Source organism: Lytechinus variegatus, chromosome 4 (genome assembly GCF_018143015.1).
Source record: "Lytechinus variegatus isolate NC3 chromosome 4, Lvar_3.0, whole genome shotgun sequence".
Classification (NCBI taxonomy): domain Eukaryota; kingdom Metazoa; phylum Echinodermata; class Echinoidea; order Temnopleuroida; family Toxopneustidae; genus Lytechinus; species Lytechinus variegatus.
Genome location: NC_054743.1, coordinates 57821656 through 57844822, shown reverse-complemented (window position 1 = coordinate 57844822; position 23167 = coordinate 57821656). Strand labels below are relative to the sequence as shown.

General features: G+C 34.9%; 1 protein-coding gene across 1 annotated transcript; it reads right to left on the bottom strand.

Annotated features, from left to right (window-relative positions):
• Positions 1 to 17: 17 nt before the first annotated feature.
• On the bottom strand, positions 18 to 21892 carry LOC121413106. Its single transcript, XM_041605869.1, has 7 exons — positions 21888 to 21892; positions 20006 to 20040; positions 19090 to 19518; positions 18032 to 18270; positions 15755 to 15865; positions 15293 to 15440; positions 18 to 238 (listed from the first exon to the last, which is right to left on the bottom strand). Exons 1-7 carry the CDS (start codon positions 21890 to 21892, stop codon positions 18 to 20), a joined length of 1188 nt encoding a protein of 395 aa, XP_041461803.1.
• Between the last annotated feature and the right edge of the window lie 1275 nt (positions 21893 to 23167).

The window sequence follows — 23167 nt, the reverse complement described above, 5'->3', positions numbered from 1 at the left end:
TATCTAATTGCGTCTTATTATCCTCTTGACCTGCTGGCGTCCTCTGACGTAGTAGGGGGTTGCATCAATCTCAAACCGGTGATCCCACTCCTGATACCATTGTAGTAAACTTGGCTTGGGTGGTAATATGGGTTGGGGGTTGGGTACTCAGTCAGGACAACCATAGACAAGAAGTAAGGGTGGGTCAGCCATTTATTGACATCCGGGTAGATCATGCAAAAACAGGGAAAACAAACCCCTGTAAGTAAGGGAATGAATAAAATAATTAATCAATACAGATCCAAGATCAAATTATTATCATATCATATCTTGATAAATAGTATTTCATTACTCGTTAAATTGTATTTCATTAATCAATTGCATGATTATGGATATAATTCAATAACAATTTAATTCAATTATCCGTAGAAATTATGCAACAAAAATTCCATGTACGTATACATAATTCATTTGTTGCTCATAAGGCTATCACATACAAGAAGAATAATTGATCGCTTTTCAATGAAGTCTTATGTTTATAAAAATATACTCCAATTAACCAATGATAATGATAACAATAATGCAGCACTGATTTTAAATCATTCTTTTTAAGCACATTATATCATAATACCTGAACAGTTATTGCCTTAATTATTATACATGTAAATCATAATAAAATAACCATAACTTGGCCAACCTAACTAACTCACCCTACTATAGGCCAATAGAGAACAAGGGTACATCCACCAAGTCACCCTCCGGAGATTTCACTCGGCATCACTCATACATGGTAGTACGTCAAATGAAATTCCATGCCTCCTTGTCGATCTTGACTTGGAAGAACGAACATATGTACCCCTAACGTACGCTCTTGTCACAAATCGCTTTCTCATTTATCCTACCGCCGTAACAACATAAACGCTTATTCTTTCGCGCCACCTACACTTGAACGCTATCTGATGTAAATATCCTTCCACAACATCACAAATATTTATGACATATCACTAGATTTAGTATAAATGATAACTATAATGACAACAACTATGGATTTAACATAAACATCATTCACATCATAAATTTATGAGAACAATTAGCTATAAGTCTGAGGAACTACTTTCACTTCTTTGAGTAATAACATCATTGACGTTACGTAACAGGTGAGTAACCAACGGAACATATCGACCAAAAAGAAATACACTTTCGCTTCAAATTCTCGTACGGTGTCTCCGCTAAGAAAAATGATTTTGCAATAAAATTCAATTTAATTACCACATAAAGCATTAGATGAGTTATGACGACGTTTGAAAAGAAAAATGAAAACCCGTTAAAGCCTTTTTAAAGGACTAATATAAAAACATATTTGATTGTCATATTTTTAAGGACTCGTACCTAGCCGTTGATTGTTTTTTTTTCGACTGCCTCTTAATTCCATTCAAATATCCAATTGATAGATATACTTATATACGTTATTACGTGTTTTTCTCTCCGAGGAGGGTTTTCAAGCAATCTTATAAAAATTTAATACTTGGATGTCGGAATGTTATTAACAAAAGAGAAAAATTCAATACATTTCACGTTTTGGAAATTGATTTATGTAAGAAAAATTACAAATACTCGATCAAAATGGATTTATACGTAAAATACACAGTGTAAACTTTATCCTGCAAAGGACATTTTCATATCACATGGTGTCCACATTATCATTGTCTTTAGTGCATACTCATATTTACAGCTCGCAATTATTAACCTTCATTTCATTCTATACTGAGTTACTTTATTTCATTTTGGGTACAGTTCTTTGTTACAACGGATATTGGATTTTATATCGATATTGGATATGGAAGGATATATGCCTACATCCCTTTTTATTTGATCGTGTTCCACAATATGTAAACAGGTCAGCTCTTTTCGTTTACGTGCTTGAAATTTAAACCATTGAAATATTGCATTTGGTTAAGTTTTGCTTATTTTTCAATACGAATTTACTGTCAGAATCTCACTTTGTTTCAGAAGAACCAGAACAGATGGTTTCTTCAAGATGAGTGCCTTCTGAAAGGGGTGATATCGGTATCGTTGATGGTGAAATAGCTCCTCCCTCTGATATCACCATAGCTGCATATTATCAAGAGAATGACACATTATCAACCTTTTAACAAAATTTGACTTGCTCTGATTAAATGAATGATACATTATAAGGGCGATTCACGGTCATTCGCAATAACACATGCATGCGATTCATTGGTGCCGTCAGTTTTAGGCGGCTTTAAATGTGCATAATCCTCCTATACAAGCAAAGGATATGACACAATTTATGACAGGGGGATAGCAGTCATAAGTTTTTGTCATATCTTTAAGTATCAAATATCCCGATACCCTGGCGACTAAATGTCAAGCATATCGTCGCCGATTCCTCGAAGTGGCACACGCGACCGTTGACGCGCGAAATCACTTTTCGAGATAAACGCGATTAAAGATTTTTACATTTCCAATTGCCAGTTGCTGTATCACTGTGAAGTTTAACATAATAAAGAATGCACATACCACTAGCCAGGTATTTACTCCTGCTTCCCTTATAAAAGAAAATTTGAATGAACATCGAATCTTGACATAGCAGTGATTCAAACAGAAGCATGGCAAGTGTCGTTTTGTGGAAAATATTACTTCAGCGTGCGTAGTAATGGCGCGCAACTGCGTGCCATTTCGTGGATTATTTAACAACGGATTTTGAGGCTAGTGTCGTTTTTTCACTTTGATTATCTCATTGATTACAGAGAATTTGGTTCTAAAATTTCGGTGAAATGATAGACCATAGCCAAGGCATACTAAAGCTGAAAGACACTTGAATTTGAATACTAAAACAGAAAGATACTCAAACTATACTTTTCACATGATTTTGGGACGTTTAGCCACTTCGTGGATTCAGCGACGTCAAAGAATCCACGAAGTGGCACACGCGATAGTTGATGCGCGTAATCAATAATCGAGATAAACGCGAATAAAGATTTTCACATTTTCAACTGCCCATTGCTTTATGATTGTGAAGTTTAACAGAATGAAGAATGCACATACCAAAGCCAGGTATCTACTGCTGCATTCCATGTTAAAATGTATCAAATGAACATCAAATCTTAACGTAGCAGTGATTCAAACACAAGTGTCGTTTTGTGCGTAGAATTGGCGCGCACCTGTGTGCCACTTCGTGGATTTTTTTTCCAATAGATTTTAAGGCTTGTGTCGCCTTTTCACTTTAATTATCTCATTAATTAGAGAGAATTGGGTTCTAAATTTCGGTGAAATAATAGACCATGACTAGAGAATACTAAAATTGAAAGAAACTAAAAATTGACTTTTCACGTGATTTTGGGACGTTGTGCCACTTCGTGGATTCAGCGACGATATAATGATATTGTTTAGATTAGATTGTGGCATTAGTTTCACACATCGTCCATAACAATTTGAAGAAAAAAATCATGCTACAATTAGTTAGGCCCTATATATTAATTCCTCCTTTTTTCCCACCTGTTTTCCTTCTCTTTCTATTTCTCTTCGAAAATCGTTCACAGCTCCGTGCCGCTCTTTGTAATCAAGCGCACCAATAATGTGTGCTGCCAGCATTTGTATTGCGGATACGCCTTACCTGCCACTGGGCCCTTCCTATAGGCTAGAAGGCTTATTATAATCACTCGGGTTGCGTTCGAAATCACTCGGGTTTTGGATTTTGGGCAATTTTTTTTTATTTTGATGCGATTTTTTTTCTAACGGTGTCTTCAATTGGACAAACACGCTGGGAAAATAAAAGGAAATTGAAATTCGAGTTTCGTTTTAAGCCGGCAAGTGCCCTAAATAAAATGTACTTGACTACTATTTTAGCATAACAAACAAGCAAATTAGCCATGTGGCTCAACAAACTTAGAACAGATCCGGACTTCTACTGTGTCCTATACGAGGACTCCGAGTCGGAACTTGCCATATTTGCCACATCGATATTACATCGCATCATTCCCATAGGCGGACATGCATGCATGCAATGGCCCCAAGGCGGGACCCGGCCGCGGTCGGACACGACATGCATCGGTAGCATGGAGCAAGCTAATGTGAGTCTAGCCGAGGTAGATCCAACTTACGTTATACAGTGCCAGTCAGTCCGCAGCCAGTACGAAAGTATTTTATTCAGCGGCATAGCCATCCGTGGGTGAATGCATATACGTAATGAGCTGTGAAAACGATCTTTCCGTTCGGCGTTTTAAAATGTTTCTCTTAGAATTGTCGATTTCTCATAAAATATATCTTATTTTATAAATAAAAGGGCCATATCGTGTTTAAGCGCAGGACAAATAATGCTCTGACAACCAAACTAACTTCTCATCAGCATCAGTAAAAATGTGAATGGGCTTTTAAAACTAATACTAAAACAGACCTAAAATTGATTTCAAAATCGTAATTATACCTGTCCTAATTATTCCATAAACCCCTCTTTTCCCTCCTCTTCAAAACCACTCTGCCACTTTTAGACAGTTATAATTCTAAAATCGATTTTAAAATCGTATCTTTAATTGATTTTTAGAGCGTAAACATTTTTTTAAGACACTAGGCTAGCCACGAAAACACCTTGTCAATCCCTATTATTTTGTCCTCAAGGTTCTCCCTGTATTAAAAACCATTAAAATACCATAGACGGAGCCCTAAAGGAGGACTAAATAATAAGGATTGACAAGGCGATATCATGGCTAGCCAACTCTCTTAGAAAATGTTTGAGCTTTTAAAACCAATTTGAAATTTCGATTTCACAATCGATTGTATAATTCATAATCAATAAAAAAATAATCAACCAAATTATTCCATCAACCCCTGTTTTCCCTCCTCTTCAAAAGTACTCTGCCACTTTCAGACAGTTGGCTAGCCACGATATCGCCTTGTCAATTCATATTATTCACTCCTCCTTTAGGGCTCCGTCTATGGGATTTTAATGTTTTTTTAATACAGGGAGAGCCCTAAAGGAGGAGTAAATAATAGGGATCAATCAATCAATAAGGCGATATCATGGCTAGCCAACTGTCTTCAATATGTTTGAGCTTTTAAAATCGATTTTAAAATTATAAATGTCTAAAAGTGGCAGAGTGGTTTTGAAGATGAGGGAAAAGAGGGGTTGATGGAATAGAACAGGTACAATTACGATTTTAGAATTGATTTAAAATCGATTATTACAATCGATTTTAAATCGATCTAAGACCAATTTTAGATTAGTTTTAAAAGCCCATTCACATTTCTACTGATGCTGACGAGAAGTTAGTTTGGTTGTCAGAGCATTATTTGTCCTGCGTCTAAATAACTGTGTCCGATCGAGGGACTGTTTTAATTTCGAAAAAGGACAGAGAGAGAGAGAGACACTACCTGTTCAGCTCAACGTATACTTTTCGCACGCGAGCACAAAGAAGATCAGTCAAGCACATCACCAAATGCAATGTCTCGAGAATATAGGTAGGGGATTTGTTAGGTCTCCAGTTACTTAAAACACGATATGGCCCTTATATATATACACAACAAAAAAGTAAGCCCCCCTAAATCAAATTGCTGTAACTTTTGAACCGAATTAGTTTGATATATTATATTTCATAGGTGGTTTTCTGCACTCATTCAGCAACTCCTGGAGAAATCGATCAGTTGAGTCATGCATGAGTAATTAAAGATTGAATTAAAAATGACGCTTTTTAAAAGTTACAAGAGTCGTTTTTCAGTTTGTTCAAATACAAAGTTGGGCAAAAGTTGTTTTCAGGTGAATTTTATGGTGTTATGCTGTTTTACTATCTATCAATCAACCACTTCAGACCAGATTTTGATATCGTATGTTCATGGTTGAGTGAGCACAATGCATTGCAGGGGCGGCGGAAGCGGGGGGGGGGGGTGGGCTTCAGCCTCAACTTTCTTTCCAAAAGCATGCATGTACAAAAATGTAAAAATGACCATACGATTTTGATTTTTTTTGCATGATCAACCTCCCCCCCTCACGTTTGGCTCAGTCTCCGCCCCCCACTTTGAAAACCGTTCCGCGGCCCCTGAATTGTGACGTATCATCAGTGGTTTATGGTAGTATCCTCTACAACTTGTTAGATCATGTTAAGATTTGAAAATGTTGGTGGCTCCCCCGAATATAGGCCCCTCCCCCATTTTAAAATTCTGGATCCACCACTGATTTGTACATACTGATCCTGAGAAATCGTTACGAAAATTGTTAGGAAAAGAATACACGAATGCAGTATAAAGAGTATTCATTCCTAAGTTTTCCATCGTGCTCGCTCAACCATGAAATGTTTAAAGTTCGGAAAGTGTGTGGTGACAGAAATGACGGATGATAAAACAACAGCAATTAGAGTCACATTTGAAACCAAATTTCCCCCAAATAATCTCTTTATTACCCTTTAAAATGCGTCTGTGACATTGAAAATACAAATTTTCCCACTTTGATGCGTGCTCACTCATCCATATATAAACAAATCGATTCCAGTTTTGCACAGAATTTTGCCCGTAGATTGATAAACATTACTACCGAACGACATTGCTAAAGACAGCCTTGAAAAAAAAGTTCTACCATATTGAATAAGAGGTTACTTATTCGTAAACTTATGCACCCATAATATACACAAGTCTTTGAGAGAGGAAGTCAAAATTTTGAAATGAGGGTTTGTTTCATGGAAGGTTTTTGTTACTTCTGCCAACAGTTATTTCATGAAACTTCGCACATGGCTTTAGAGTAACACTATCCAAAAGGTGCACACACCAAAATAACCATTCGATACGGCACAGAGTGGGGCCAAGGCCATGAAATTTCTTCTCATTTGCATAATTTTCAAATAATGTGTGCTCACTGATTCATTAAACATCGAGATTTTAACAAAAATAAAATCAAATGAACTATGCAAGGAGGTTTCTGACAGATATCCATAGTTACAAATTGCATTTTTTCCAATAACGTAAAAAAGAGCTAATCACATCCCACATGTTCATTCAAGTATTAATGTTTAATTAAACGCCTTTGAATCATTGAAGCATATTAATTGGTCATGCACACAACGAAAAAGTTGAGAAAAGATCATTTTCAGTTACCGAAATGAAACAAAACTTGCCTATGATATTTGAAAATCGTATTTTTGTTTTCAATAAATGTTCATTGAACCGTGAAACGATGAATACTGTTGAAGAAACTCTTCACAAAAATAACTGTCATCATATTCTATTATTTTTATTAATAGAAACGTGTAAAATATCCAATTATAGCAAATTTGGACTTGTGTTTATTCAACCGTGAAATTTAGCCAAAAAAGTTGTATCGTCTTTTAGTAAGTACCTTTTATAAGCCTTCTGACTATTTTTCATGATGAGAATGTGTAATAAGTTCCAATAAAATGGAATCAAAGTCATGATATTTGGCTTGTGACTTTTGAAAAGTGACATTTTTGCCTTCTGACGGTGCTCACTGAAGCATGACGTAAAATACGTCCATAACATTTACCCAAAGGGGAGCTTATAAAATTATCTAGACGCTCATGTAAAAATACATTAAAAACTCACATTGGTTTGGAAATTATTGATGTTTGTTTAAGGGGGGACTTACGTTTTTTGTTGTGTATATATAAAATAAGACCAATCTTATGAGAAATGGACAATAATTAAGAACAAAATTTTAAAAGGCCGATCGTCCTCACAGCTCATTATGTATTAGACAGCTGGCAGCCGTCTGGTTCGAGGAGTTTTTAAACAGTTTTATTTCTCCTCATACACAGACGGCTCGCTATCGTGCATCCCCCATTAGGGGGTTAACAATGCAAAATCCCCCAGACGGGGCTCATCGATTTTCGTCTTTGTTTCATAAAATATATGAAAAGAACTGTACAAAAACAAAGATCATTATTCCGTTTTGTCCTGAAATGCACCCAAAAACGGGAAAAAATAAACTTAAAAGAGGAAAAAACATTGACTTATTACTGTCGCGCAATGCATTAAACCATGCACGGATGGATGGCTGAATAAAATACTTTCGGACGAGCTGCGGACTGACTGGCACTGTAACTTGGAATCTAACTTGGCTCGACTCACGTTAGCTTGCTCCATGCTACCGATGCACGTCGAATGACGATGTAATATCGATGTGGCATATATCGCAAGTTCCGACTCGGATTCCTTGTATAAGACACAGAAGTCCGGATGTAGTTGAGCCACATGGCTGATTTGCTTGTTTGTTATATTAAAACAGTAGTCGAGTACATTTTATTTAAGGCACTTGCCGGCTTGAAACGAAACTCAAATTTCAATTTTATTTTATTTCCCAGCGTGTTTGTCCCATTGAAGACCCCGTTAGAAAAAAAAATCGCATCAAAATAAAAAAAAATGCAAAACATCAACAACAACAAATTATTATAATTATTATAATAAGCCGGCTATAAGGGCTCCCACTGGGCAGGGGCGTCGATCCATTTTCAGATGGGGGGGGGGGGCAAATCATGATTCAATATTCCAAAGGCACTCGATTGCACAAATAAACAAACTCTCACACATATGCACATATACATATAAATATATTTACATAATTATAGCAATGTTTGTGATCCTGAACAAGATGCGTATATGATTAAATAATTAATGCGAGCGCAAAGCGCGTGCTGAAAAATGTTGTCACCCCGGAAACTGGAAATGCTAGCCACTTTTTGTAATTCTGGACAGGATAGGTATATGACTATACAATTGATTCGAGCGCAAAGCGCGAACGGGAAATATTAGATTTAGACCAAAAACATTGGATAATTATTCATGATTTGTAAATTATGAAAATGATGGGTAATTGGGTATTTTCCTACATAAATAATGGGAGCGCCCAAGTGAATAATTCAAGCGCGTTTTAGATGAAAAAACAAGCTGTGCATCTCAATAAACATACTTCCGGGTATCTTTAGATTTAGACCTATAATCTGGACATTCTAAATACGTTTCTTCTATTATGAAAATCAATCATGTGAGCGCGAAGCGCGAACTGAAAAAAAGGTAATATTTCGATCTGAAGAAGGGTCAACTTAAGCATTATTTCACACACTGTGTAGGTTAAAGCTAAGTGGTTAGGGTGTGAGCGCGAAGGACGAGCTGAATTTCCTATTTATTCCTTTTTTTCTAGAATCGTGACTTTTAAAGGACATCTTATCATAATATAGAACAAAAAATGACTACCGTCCTATTTCTCTTCCAAAACTCGAAATAAACTCGTCGATATTTCATTCTGAAAAAAAGTCCAATGTAATTATAAGGAATTCATTGATATGTTATCTTATTCATATATCTAATAAGCCTGATGAAATCGCGAAATTTGATATTAAGACTGAAAAATGGAAACTTTAAGCGCTTTTAAAATCATGAATAGGATGCGTGGATACAAATTTTTTTTAACAATGCGAACGGAAATAGGGAGCCGAAATTTATGATAAAACTGTCATGAGAAGGGAAATTTTAAGTAGTTTTTGTCAACTTACAAGAGGTATACATAATTCACCTGGATCCACCTATAAAAAAGCGTTTGCCATTTTCTTGTTTATTCATTGGCAACATGAATGCCTTTATATTAAAATTTCAAAAGTTCAAATGATAGATTGAATCTTTTCTTGCGCGGAGCGCGCGGAAAATCATAATCTGGTATTGTACTAAAGATGTAAAAAAAAATTACCCTGTATTTGGCTATGTTGCCAATTTTTGTGTAACTCTATAGTTTTGTTGTCTTTTTGCACTCAAGGAATTAAAGGGGATGGGGCGAAACACTTTCCTCCCCCCCGGCTGGACGCCTCTGCCACTGGGAACTAACAGTGGTTTTTATTGGTTTGCTTCCTCAAAAAACTTAGAGATATATGACACGGAAAAGACAATCATGGCGGTGTCACATCTCGGAGAAAATTTCTAACTTTATTACAAAAGTCATGAAAGTGTTCCAGAATACCACCCAAGGGCTTTAACAAATATATAGAGAAATATTGCAGGCTGCATATTGTGATCGCCAGGATAAAAAAAAAATCGGTTAGTCGCATTACCAAGTAATATGAAACAAGTGACTGATTACTTTTTATAGTTCTTTTAAATCAAAACACTACCAATACTCCATTACTTGCAAATCATGACTTAAGTAGAAAAGTCTTAAATATGACATTTGAACTTGGTAAGTAACTTCGAGGTTCTGTTGTGGATAGAAAAACTTCGGTTTGTCGCACTGCACTGTGTACACCATCATAAATATGACGTTGTTCAACTTTTCCCGCAAATTATGTTTGCATTGTATTTTCTTTTGATATAATTTCAAATGATGACCTTCACTTTATTCAACATTTTTTTTTACATTCCAAATAATAGACGCCGCTCTCATTGCGCTTTCTAAAACTAGTTTGATGAAAACCGGTTTAGGAAACCAGTTTGGAAGATCGCTTTGCTAGCATTCTCATTTGATCACACGTAAGATGTTTTCGAAATCACTTAACGTAAATTAATTACAACAAATTAATTACAGTATAGCCATTGAAAAATTAATTATAAGTCTTTAAGTGAAAGGAGGTAGTAATGATGTACAGATTAATAGGATATGCTTAGGTAAATACATTGCCTATGATGCGATTATTACACAACTTATTCCAGACCCGGTCAATTCAAAAATGATAATGCGAGTTCAGTATTTTTTTTCAGATCCGGTTGTTTCAAAAATTATGATACAAGTCAAAAGTAATTCTTCCAGACTCGATTGTTTAAAAAATTATAACATACGTCCAAAGTCTTTTGTCCAGACCCGGTTGTTTCAAAAATTATTATATAAGTCCAAACTAAGATACGATAATGATATTCTAGTGGAATAAAAATGAGAATCGAGCTAAGTCTTTTCTCCAGACCCAGTTAATTAAAACTGGTCAAAAGTAAGAAATACCCCAACTCTCTTTTTACTGTTAAATATAATGGAAATATAGCGTAGTCTTTCATCCAGACCCAGATCTTTCAAATAGCAAATGAATCATAATAATAATAAATTAGTAATGATAAAAAGGCAAACAAAGTCCCACGATCCTATTTATGTTGAAAAACATGGAAATACAGCCTAGTCTTTCCTCCAGACCCAGTTATAAAAGTAATTTAAAATAAAACAACAACACCAACAAAAAAGACCCTGCAATCTTATCAACATTGAATGACATGGAAATATGGTGTAGTCTTTCCTCCAGACCCAGTTATTTCAAAATAACCAAAATCATTACAACAGAATAACAGAATCTAAGGCCCAACTATCCTTCAAACTAAGAACCTTCAATTAATAAAAGTTTAGAACTTTCTTATTCCAGGCCTTGTCATTTTAAAAAATGAGATAAATGAAATCCTCATTACTAAGACTCAATCATATTCGTGTGCCTTTTCAACATAAGATGATTGGGGGAGTATTTCATCAACATTTATGTCCGACAAGTTGTCAGATCTGACAAATGTCCTTGATGTTGATTGGCTAAGAAGCAGTGCTACCATGGTAAGTGTCGGATAAAACGTCAGACAACTCCTTTCATGAAATGCTCCCTGGGCTATATTAGTTTTGATGTTGTTTTTTATAAATTTCTTTGCCTGGAAGAAAAAGTGAATGTTTAATTACATCATTTATTACAGGATGTTAGACTGGAAGAGAGTTAAATGTTTTTTTTTTGTTCTTTTTTAAAAAAAAATGGTCTGGTCAAATTAAGTATGCGTTATTCAAAAAAGGTTTTATAGTTTTGAAGACGCTGGGGTGTAAGTTTTAAGATGTTTCGCTTAATTTGTATTTTTAAGAGAACAGCGTGAGAGTAAACACAGCACTCTAAGCCCAAGCATTTTAAGTGGGTTTGATTTGGAAGATTGGTCTTAGCTGTGATTTTTTTCAATATTTGTTTATCTTTTAAGTAACCGGGTCTAGACGAAAGACTAAGCAAAATACTCGTGTTATTCTACAAGAATAAGAATATGACAAAGTCTTTTTGTTTTTAAGATTGTTAAAATCATTTTTAAATTACTGGGTTTGGAATAAAGACAAAGCTCTAAACGTACTTTTCTACATGCATGGTCTTAATTTGGAGGATTGTTGGTTCTCAGATTCGTTGTTGGGGGTGGCGTTTTATTAATTTTTAATCTTGAAATAATTGTGTCTGGAGGAAAGTCGATCTTTGACAATCGGCCTTCATATTATTTTGGAAACTTTGGAAAATTGGTTGTAGATTTGAAGTTTTTTAATTCATTTTTTTAATAGCCGGGCCTGAAGGAATAAGTACGCTTGATTCTCAATTTACCCTAAGCGCATATATTCACAAAATACGCCGTATAAGTTGAAACAACAAGGACATTAATTCCACCAGTTTTAATTAACTGGGTCTGGAGAAAAGACTCGATTCTCATTTTTTGTCCCACTGGAATATCATTATTGTATCTTATTTTGGACTCATCTTATATTTTTTTTAAATAACCGGGTCTTGAAAAAGACTTTGGATTTATATTAAGATTTTTGAAACAGTCGGGTCTGGAAAAAAGACTTCGGATTTAATATTATAATTTATAAAACCGGGTCTGGAACAAAGACTTTGGACTTATAATTTTTTACACAACCTAGTCTGAAAAAAAGACTTTGGACTGGTTACTTTTGGAACAACCGGGTCTGGAAAAAAAGACTTTGGACTTATATTATTATTTTTTTAACAACCGGGTCTGGAAAAAAGACTTTGGACTTATAATTTTTTACACAACCTAGTCTGAAAAAGAGACTTTGGACTGGTTACTTTTGGAACAACCGGGTCTGGAAAAAAAGACTTTGGACTTATATTATTATTTTTTTAACAACCGGGTCTGGAAAAAAGACTTTGGACTTATATTATAATTTTTTTAACAACCGGGTCTGGAAAAAGACTTTGGACTTGTATTAAAATTTTTGAAACTACCGGGTCTGGAAAAGAGACTTTGGATTTATATTACAATTTTTGAAACAACCGGGTCTGGAAAAAAGACTTCGGACTTGCATTATATTTTTTTTAATTAACTGGGTCTGGAAAAAAGACTTTGGACGTAAATTATAATTTTGAAACAATCGGGTCTGGAAACAGACTTTGGATTTGTACTATAATGTTTTATCAACCATGTCTGGAAAAAAGACTGCACTTTTGTGCTTTATGAACGCATTACTATAGAATTTTAGTTTAGAAGGGATTCACCAAAAATCCCTTCAAATTTATCACATTTGTGGGTAAAGTCATTATTACATTTGTGGGAGATCAAAAATGATTACATTTGTGGGTAAAATGCATTATTACATTTGTGGGTGAAATTATTACATTTGTTGCTAAAGTGTTATTAAATTTGTGGGTAAAGTGTTATTACATTTGTGGGTGCAACACCCCCCCCCCCTCCCTCACACTGCTCCGACCAGATTTACGCAAGTGTGTAAAGAGTAAGAATGGGGAAAAGGATTTCAAATGGACACCCGCTCAAAGAGGGTTCTCTTTCCCTTCCGAAGAATTTGCATCAAATTTGCTTTAGTAAGCAGCACTTATTATTTACGCAGAATTATTTCCATTAGCAAAAATAATTAGCAAATCTAGCAAGTAAAATAGCATATGTTTTTGAAAATGAATTTGTGATCAATAGCATACATATTTTATGGGAAAGATGCAGGCTTTCGTCCAAATTTCAATGAGACTCTTTTCACTGTAATATACTTAGTCATTGGAATACAACTTCATTCATACATTATTGTTAATTTACATAAGTTAACAAACTTTTGAATGGAAACGGGATTTCCAATAGCATGCTGTCCTGGTAAAATCAAAGCTATCGATCGGATAGAGATTTTACCAAAGTTGGTTTCTTTTTATTCCTTTTTACTAGCCAATACCTTTATAATGACATATATATTCATGCATTAATCACTGCTAATTTACATAAATTAACATATTTTTGCATGAAGACACAATTTTCAACACCATGTTTAACATAGAAAATTAAAGCTATCGACCTGATAGAGACTTTCCTAACTTTTGGTATCTTTTTATTAAATCATTTTAATTAATTCCTAATGGCATATGGCTTCATGTATAAATTATTGCTAATTTATATAAATTAGCTATTTTTGCATTAAGATGCATTTTCAACACCATGTTCTGTGGGGAAAAAAATGAACCTATTGACCTTAAAGTGACATAGGGAAATTTGGTGCTTTTGCAAACTCTGTCCCCAAAACCTCAAATTATGGACCTAAGGCACCTGATTATTTATTCTAACACCAGTTTAACGAGGCAAAGCGATCTTGAAAACTACATTGCGAGGTGTTTTTAAGAACCGGTTTGGAAGATCGCTTCCAAGATCGCTTCGACCGCTCTCACCTGACGTCAAACTAGTTTCCAGTAAACTTGTTTTCGGAAGGTAGTGAGAACAGATTGACGTTTTTCAAGTTGAAATGAAAATATATTAACAAAATATATGTATATATAATTTTTGTCTGATGTGGATTCCCCTATATCTAGGTAAGCAAGGCATATTCATTTTTTCCTCATTGTGATATCCCTTTGTATTTTTGAACTTCCATACAGGTTTTCGTCCACAATTATGCTCTAGATTTTATTTGAAATAAAGTAAATATTTTTTTAAATATCTCCTTTGCTTGGAATCGCCAATAAACATATTCAATAAATTTCCATTTTGCTCTAATTAAAAAAATGACACAATAGAAATAAACATGTCAAATTCGCAAGGTATTCTTGTTTTTGGATGAGTATTTCTCTTGCATTCTTGACGCAGTTAAGCATTTTCTGCATCCGTGAGTTATCCCGATTCCTTGATAGGCCCCTTTTAAATCTGTCATTCATGGTACCCTCATCGGTCTTAAAATTAATCGCATCATGCTAACATTAACAAATACATATACAAGTAAATTGTAAATATGATTTCCCTTCTAAGTTAAAATCTACAAAACAGCATAAGAACGCCATGAGAATATTCATAAAAAATGGATCTTCGTTTTATTATTAATATTTTTGAAGCTAAATTGAAAATTTAAATAAATTAGATGAAACAATTAGCTATTGGATATTTTGAATTGAATATAATCACTTAATGATGCAATTCTGATATATCGTTAATATTATATTTGTATGCGAGATTTAGTATTAAATGTAAGAAGACACACTCAGACTATTCAGCGAGATACTCTAACGAGCTCGCCTCCTATAAAGAGCATCTTTCTTCACTTAGCTCATGTGAAATCGTGTACCATTACACTCGTGCCTATTTGCTATTTGCATACCATTCAACATTGGAATTATGAGCTTCTTCGTTGTACTCTGTTCTAGGGTGATGTGTAGGTTGACTTCATTCTGAGTAATGTTTTGTGTATCCACCTCGAACATTACTTTGTGCACAGTAAGGTGACGAAATTCACTTTCCTGGATAATCTACAATAAAATAATACATGTTTTAAAAAAAATCAATAGTACACTCCCTAAATTAAGAAGTAGCTCTAGAGCACTTTCGGCGAGTGACTTTTTTAATTTGACAGATAATTAAATGATTGTTTGGATACTTGGAAGAAAAATTTGCGCAAAATTGCCTGGTATACAAATATGCGATATTCAAATAGAATAAAGGAACCCGCCATAGATCAGGTGATATGACTGGTAGTTGCAAGTTACGTTGCTTCACATTTGGGCTAACTTATGTTTCAGTGTATAACATCCCCCCCCCCCCCGAATCATGGAAATGATATTACCTCGGCTTCGTCTTTCAATGTACTTTCTTTACAAGATATCTTTAATCCCCCTGATTTCCACCTAACTAAGAACTGCACTCCGGGAATCGGGGCCTTATGTCCTTCTGGAATCTTTGAAACACAAAATGAAAATTCCAATGCAGAAGAATATTAATACTTGAATTTTAAGACAAACTGATGAAAAAGTAAAAACAATTTAAGAAAAAAATTCCAAGAAAGTAGAAAATTCTCTTTGATTTTATATAAAAGACTCGTAACCTGCAGCAAAAGTTTGCTTTATTTAGAATGTAGTAGATCTGGTGCTCAAGAGAAACTGTTAAAGTATTTGAAAATTGGTTTTTATATGAACTGTAATGTTGTAATTCGGGTTATTTTTATTATATATCTATGAAAGAAAGAACAAACATTATAAGATATCTACATTATAAAAGATGTTATCGTTATAACGAAAAATCTGTTTTTCAGTGATTTATACACCCACATATATATAAATGTTACTTAAATATGCATATCGGCATCAACAAACAGTAATTATTGACATTAGAATTATGTATTTTAGTCCATTAATTTTATTAAGCATTAAAAAATTGTGCATTTGTCTAAATGCATGTTTTCAATCGTACCGTCAATTTAATGCAGAATATGAGTGTGATCTTTAAAAGTAAACAACAAATTGAAAATACACTGCTGGTATACGTTTTCCATATAAAGTAGGCCTAGTAATTATTTTTTTCTGATTATTTTGAAGAAATGTTTCAGTTAAGGACGAACGTAGAAGACAAAAACAAAATCACCATTAAAAATGTGAAATACACTTTATAACAACAGAACAACAAACAAAATATTAAGTACAAAAAGAGAGTAATGACAATAATGCAATAAGAAAATAAGAATAACGTTATAAATCAGAGAATGAAAGAAAAAGCACAAAAAAAATAGTTTGAGAAGAAAGGGTGTAAAGTAATATGACGAAAAAAAACACCAAAGATACCAAATGAGGGGGGGGGGTGGTAATACAGTGTATATGACAAAAGCTTACACTTATAATAATCCTGTATAATTTTAATGAAGCTTTTCCACGTTCAAACATTGATACAGATCACTTTAAGCAAATGACGAAATAACTGTCGAAAAATCTTTCCGCTTGAGTGAGCACCACTTATTTTTGAAAAGTTCGTAAAATCGATTCGCTCAGAACTTGGAAATAGTTATAAAAGTAAACGATAATCATGAAGAAACATGGATTTTCGCTTGGATGGTTGACTTTAAGATATATTTTACTGTTTTGTTTCCTTGCCCAAAAACAAATCATAGACAGGGGCCGCAGAACCGTTTCAAAAGTGATGGGGGGGCTGAGGTAAATGCAGGGGCTGACCAAGCAAAACATCATATTCAGGTGGTCATTTGTACGCCTTTGTACACGATTTAGGAAACAAGTGCGGGTGCTGACCCCCCCCCCCCATTCCCGCGGCCCTTGATACGGACCATTGCGCTCACTCCCCTCCCCACAGACTTAGGTCTTGGTGATGACATCTGCTTAGGCTAAGGTCAAAACGCCAAAAATTAGCCTGCTCGGGCGTCGAGTATTTAGTCAGTTTCGCCCAGACACCGAGCGGCGGCCATCTGGGCAATACTGGTTAGGGGCACCTTCAGTCGCTGCTTAAGATTTAGTGCGGAGTTAAAATTCTGGTTGCGCCTGCTGACTTTTTACTCGCTGTCCTTAATACGCTTGGTGCCCGTTGGGTGGCGTCCGGGCACCGACGTTATCAACCGAATTATTTATGTCAAAAATTGAACTCGCTTGACCAAAGGCTGTCGGGTGGTCACCAGCCGGTGTAGCGACGGATTTGGTTCCAGCGGCGGATACCGTATTCGCCGGTGGATATCGTTCTTAACGGCAGATATAGTTCAATTGGAACCATATTCGCCGACACCCTAGCCGTTCTAACATGTAATCCTATTTCTTGATACCAAGAATTCAATTCGTTGATATGAAGAATTACCATTGCTTAATACACAAAAGCAACTTTGTGATTATAGCAGCAAAAGATCTCAGTTTAGTTTTTTTTCTGAAAAGAATATTGTATGCTTGAATTCAGATACTGTTAGTCCTACTGAACTATGTTAGGAGTGCAGATTCAAAAGCTTCTCGCCCAATATTTATTAATAAGAAATATCATCCTACCTTTGTTTACACTTTAAATTCAAATGGTATTTGTTCTGGGAGTAACGAAATTAAAAATATTGGAGGATATTTGTTGGAAACATTCCACCAACCTGTTCTGCAACGTTGTGGTCCCTTACATTGACATACACAACAGGCATGCAATGTCTAGGTGCTGCCAAAGGAATTATTGGCGTACAAATAACACGTTTGCCTATAAACATCTCTTTTAATGTAGCAACGATCCGAAATTTTGAGAAGTGGTTGAGGTATATATCAAGATCGCGGTCTCTCATAACACATCTTGGGCTACTCAAACTGGTAGAACGAATCGCTGTAAACTTTGTAGAATCTGCAAAATAACAATGATAATAAATTTAAGTATGTTCTTCCTCTTTATACTAAGCCACTTGGAAAAGAATATCACTCTTTGTTAAAGATACGTACTGTTAAAAAGGGTCAAACGTCCTAATTATATTGTTTCGGTGGTCTTTTTCGAACAACATTTCGGAAGCGGGAAATAGATTTGATAAATTAAACAGAAGCGGAAGGAATTAGTCTAATCTGAAAATTTGCTTTTAATTAATTTTCATATGTGACTCTCTTGACGTCATCTTAATGTGGAGAAAATTGTGATTACCTGCGTTTGATGTAATCAATTTATTACTATTTTCTAGAAAATTGATTTCAAATAAAATGACATTTCAATCGATTTTCGAATCCTGGCACTTAATCTACAAAATTAACCGCTCTATATCTTATTCACGATTTTTTTTACTCTCTTTTTGGTCACATTTTCTGTATCAGCCAAAGGTCCTATACATGCATAGCATCTGATTGATTGTACATGGTTAAAAAATAATAATGTTTATTCGTAATCAAAAAAAAAAGACTAATTTTTTTTAAACGATCGGCTGACGCCGTCACAAAGTTCAGGCAATGAAAAACATAATAAGCCTGATAAAGCGATGTTTATGGCAAAAAGAAAACATGAATGAAACTTAGTAGTGCTGTAATCTACTCCTTTATATCTTTCAAAATGATGGTTTGGTCATTAGTATGAACTTATAACATGTATTATTTTCAAATTGTCTGCAATTACTTCAGAATTGTGATTAGGGGAAAGCTGGGTGGAAGGGCAATGATCAAAAAGAAAGTAAAAAGAGAATACCGTTCTTGCGATAACAGATGAAGACTTCTGCATCCTGTGGCTCTGTGAATGCACCGCAGTGGGGCATTGTTACTCTCACGGGACTGTCAAACATAGCATCAGATGGTGACATCTTCAATCCAACCGAAATAATGGCTTCTGTCTCCTTCAGCTCTAGCTCAGTTGGGACGTCTTCAATCACTTCGGGGATGATATCCTTCGCGCTGTACGTTTCATTTTTCGAAATTCTGACCGTAATACCATGTTTCTTAAGTATAATCAAATCATATCCTTCATCATCAGTATGATCCTCCTCGCCTTCCGCCGTTTGGGTTTGAGTTTCGATCTGCATAATACTCTGTTCCTTCTCATCTCCTGGTCTTTGAGCTTCCTTGGGCTTCGTGAAACCATCTGAAATTGCTTCATTGTGACGTTCTGTATCCGTGCTTTCTGTGCATGTTTTGAAGATGAGTGAATAAAAAAGATCATGCATAAATAGCATTCACCAAGTGACACAAGTAATTGACCTTTACAGACAGGTGCTCAAAACAGGATGGCTGGAATTCACAAAGTTTGTTTTCAAAACCACCTTTGTAAATTCGGCTTTTTGCTTGCAGATAAACAATGCTCACCCACGCGCACATCCACACACGCACACCCGCGCACCTGCACGCCCATACCCTCATACAGACAAACACAAATCATTTGTCTCGCTTATAAAGGATATAAAAACACATACTACGACTAATAATAATGAAAAAAGTAATAATTTTATTTACCAACGGTGGCCACTATAGCTCTTATGAACTATTCTCCCAGCGAGCCCTGCATAGCAATGTATTAGTTTTATCCTCATCCTCTAATTAATGAGGCGGACAATCTGCTACCTAGCCACAAGTTTCGGTTATGAGGCATTCCGTGCATATAAATGTCTTACCTTGATAATAATGGTCCTCTTCGAGAAGATACTTTCTGAAAAATCAATCAAGCATCAATTTAGTTTAAAAAAATACAAGGTATCGAGACATACAATAACAATAAAAACGCACTTCCCCATATTTTTGATGCCATGTTCCCTAAAAATCATTTTTATAACTACCCCACAAGACACTGACGAAAATAATTTACCATTTAACAGAACTTCACTGGCAAAAATCCATTTATGTTCAACGGTCCCAAATTCTGGAACTCTTCCTAATAATGTTAAAGAAAGTGTCTCTTTAAATGGATTGAAACGTAAACTCAATCCTATCCTTCTTCATCCTTATAATTCTTCGCAACGGAGCTAACATTTCACTATTATCTTCTTTATCATCCTTACATTTTTATTTTGTTTTTGTTTTATCTCTTTTATCTTTGTTGTCCAGTTATATCATCTTGTGTTATTTAACCAGATCAATCTGGACTGTGGTCAGCCTTTCCCCCATTCTAAGTTTCCCTTCTTTTTTTATATACTTATTATGTTCTTCTTATCTTGTCTTGTCCTGGCCTGTCTCTTGTTTTGTCCTGTCTTCAATGCTTGTCGCTCCCCCTCTCTCTCACTCTCTCTTTTCTGTGTAATACGCAATTATATCTTTCATAGCGGAGACATCTTTGTGTGACTAGCTTTACAATTGGTCACTTATTTTAAATATTTTCACATCAATTTTTTTTCACATTTTTTTCTTTTCTTATGTATGATTAAGTTTACAATTAACTATTTTTTTTCATTTCCAAGGGGGGTCCACACTTTACAAGCTATATTTTGTGGACTCCCTCATTTCCATCTGTGTTCAATTTCATATACTGTTATTTATTACGATATAAAAATGTAAGAATGTGTAAAATTGTATCTTCTTTATATTACTTCGTATTATGTTTTGAACGGAATTAGGATAAAAGAATTGAATTGAATTCACATAATACACTCTAAAAATGAAGTGCTAATTAAGCACTTAATGTCCTTGTATAGTACTGCACTTTGAGTGCTGATTTAGTCATTCAATTTTGAACTAGAAAATCAGCACTCAACGTGCAGTCACTAATACAAGGACATAAAGTGCGAAATTAGCACTTCACTTTTTATAGTACTTTGTTACAAGTCTGTTTTAGCTTAAGTGAAGATAGGGGAAATTTAATAATACGGAAATAAGACATCTACGAAATGTAAATCCTTGAATATCACTATTCACGAACGATTAAATCAATTTAAGAACTATTCCTTTTCAAATTATTGCTCGATCGGTACTCTTAACTTTTGAACTATAAAGATAAACCAAGAATTTCAAATATAATGCATTATTCTTATATGATTGAATATAACGGAGAACTACCATGGGTGCTAGCAAATCTAGTATAGGAAAATGTTTAAGAAAGGGAGAAAGAACTTTTATTGCATATGAGCAACAACAGGGAATTACGTCATGGAAAAAAAATAATACGACTGGAGACGGAATCCGAATACTTGGAAAAATATACAGAAAACTTTAATCAATGGGGATGACTTTGAAAGTAACTTTGGAAAAGAAAGGTGAAAGAATCACAATGGATCAGAAGGATTAATACATTAGAAAATAGAGCCTCGAGATATACATTGGGTCAGGTGGATAAAAGTAGCAATTGTTGGCGAGCAATTGCTCTGAGCGCAAGCAAGTGCTAGCCAAGCAAGATATCTTGCCTCAGCAATTGCATGATTTCATATTCATAACCCTTTGCTAGTGCTTATAGTCTAGGAGATAGGGGCTTTATTCATAAGTTTTGGTGGTGAAGGTTTGACAAGCCTATCCGGGGTAAAATTGTGCGCTGGTTCCAAAAATGTCACTCTTATTAATTGTACTCACGCCATTTTTACCATTTTAGCCATTTTTAAACCAAAAATGAAAAATTTGACCACTCTTTGGAAAATGGTCCCTTAAAAAAAGATTTTGTATCAACAAGCAATTAAAAGGGTCTATCTTAGGTAAAAATGCACCCAGATTCCAGATAAAGTAGTTTCATTCGCCAAATCACATTAGAAGTGGTCATTTTGGCCACATTTTAGCCAAAAATGACAATTTTCATGATTCTTTTGTCCGAAAAGTGTTACAAATATTGATCAGAGCTACAATTGGATGTCTTTAGAAATCCCTATTTTTATTTTCAAAATGTGCGCCGGATCATAACAATCAACCTCATGTAATTTATTCCATCAGTTTTGACCTATGAGCTTCAATTTGGGTACTTCAGACATAACTGACCGTTCACGCAGTTTTAAATTATTAACTGTTCAAATAGGCAGGAAATTGAGGTCTTCAGCATGTTTTATCTTGTTCTCTTATAAAATGAGAGTGCATTCAAAAGTCCTTCTTGTGTAGAATTTTATGCTGATTCCAAATACATCAGTATAAATGACCCTATTCAATAGCTTATGGTCATTTTGGCAACTTATGGCCCTCAAAATGACCAATGACATCAGATCACTTTATCCAAAAATACTTTGAATGTTACCAGAATCGTTACAAGGGTGTGCTGTGACACCTAACATTGGTGTATTAATCCCTTAAATTGAACATCTCAAAATTATTTTGACCTCATGTAATTCAATTTGACCTATTTTAGGGTAGTTCAGACATAACTGACCATTCACGCAGTTTTGCATAATAAACAGCACATAGGCAGGAATTTGAGGCCTTCAGCGTGTTTTATCTTCTTCCCATATAAAATGGGAATGCATTTAAAGGTCCATCATGTGTAGAATATTTTGCTGATCCCAAACATATCAGTCTTAATGACCCTATTTAACACTTTACGGTCATTTTTGCCATTTTGGCAAATTTTTTACCAAAAATGACAATTTTGACCACTCTTTGGGAAATGGTCCCTTAACCCTGTTAACAGAACGCTTTTGTAGCCACAACTAATTAAAATGGTCTATCTTTAGTAAAATAACATGCACCTACATTCCAGATAAAGTGGTTTCATTTTCCAAATCACAATGGCAGTGGTCATATGGCCATGTTTTTGGCCAAAATGACAATTTTCATGATTTTTTCCGATATGTGTTACAAATATGTAAAAAACTGAGGTGTTAAAGCTGACATCAGTTTGTGTTAGTAGAGGACCACACACTGATGTGTTAAAA

Bases quoted from the DNA above. Each gene is read 5' to 3' on its own strand.
- LOC121413106 (XM_041605869.1), bottom strand. The intron at 19,519-20,005 runs GTAAGACATTTA...AAACATGCACAG, and splicing joins AGAGGACCATTATTATCAAG to AAAGCACGGATACAGAACGT. The intron at 18,271-19,089 runs GTATTCTCTTTT...GTTATTTTGCAG, and splicing joins CATCTGTTATCGCAAGAACG to ATTCTACAAAGTTTACAGCG.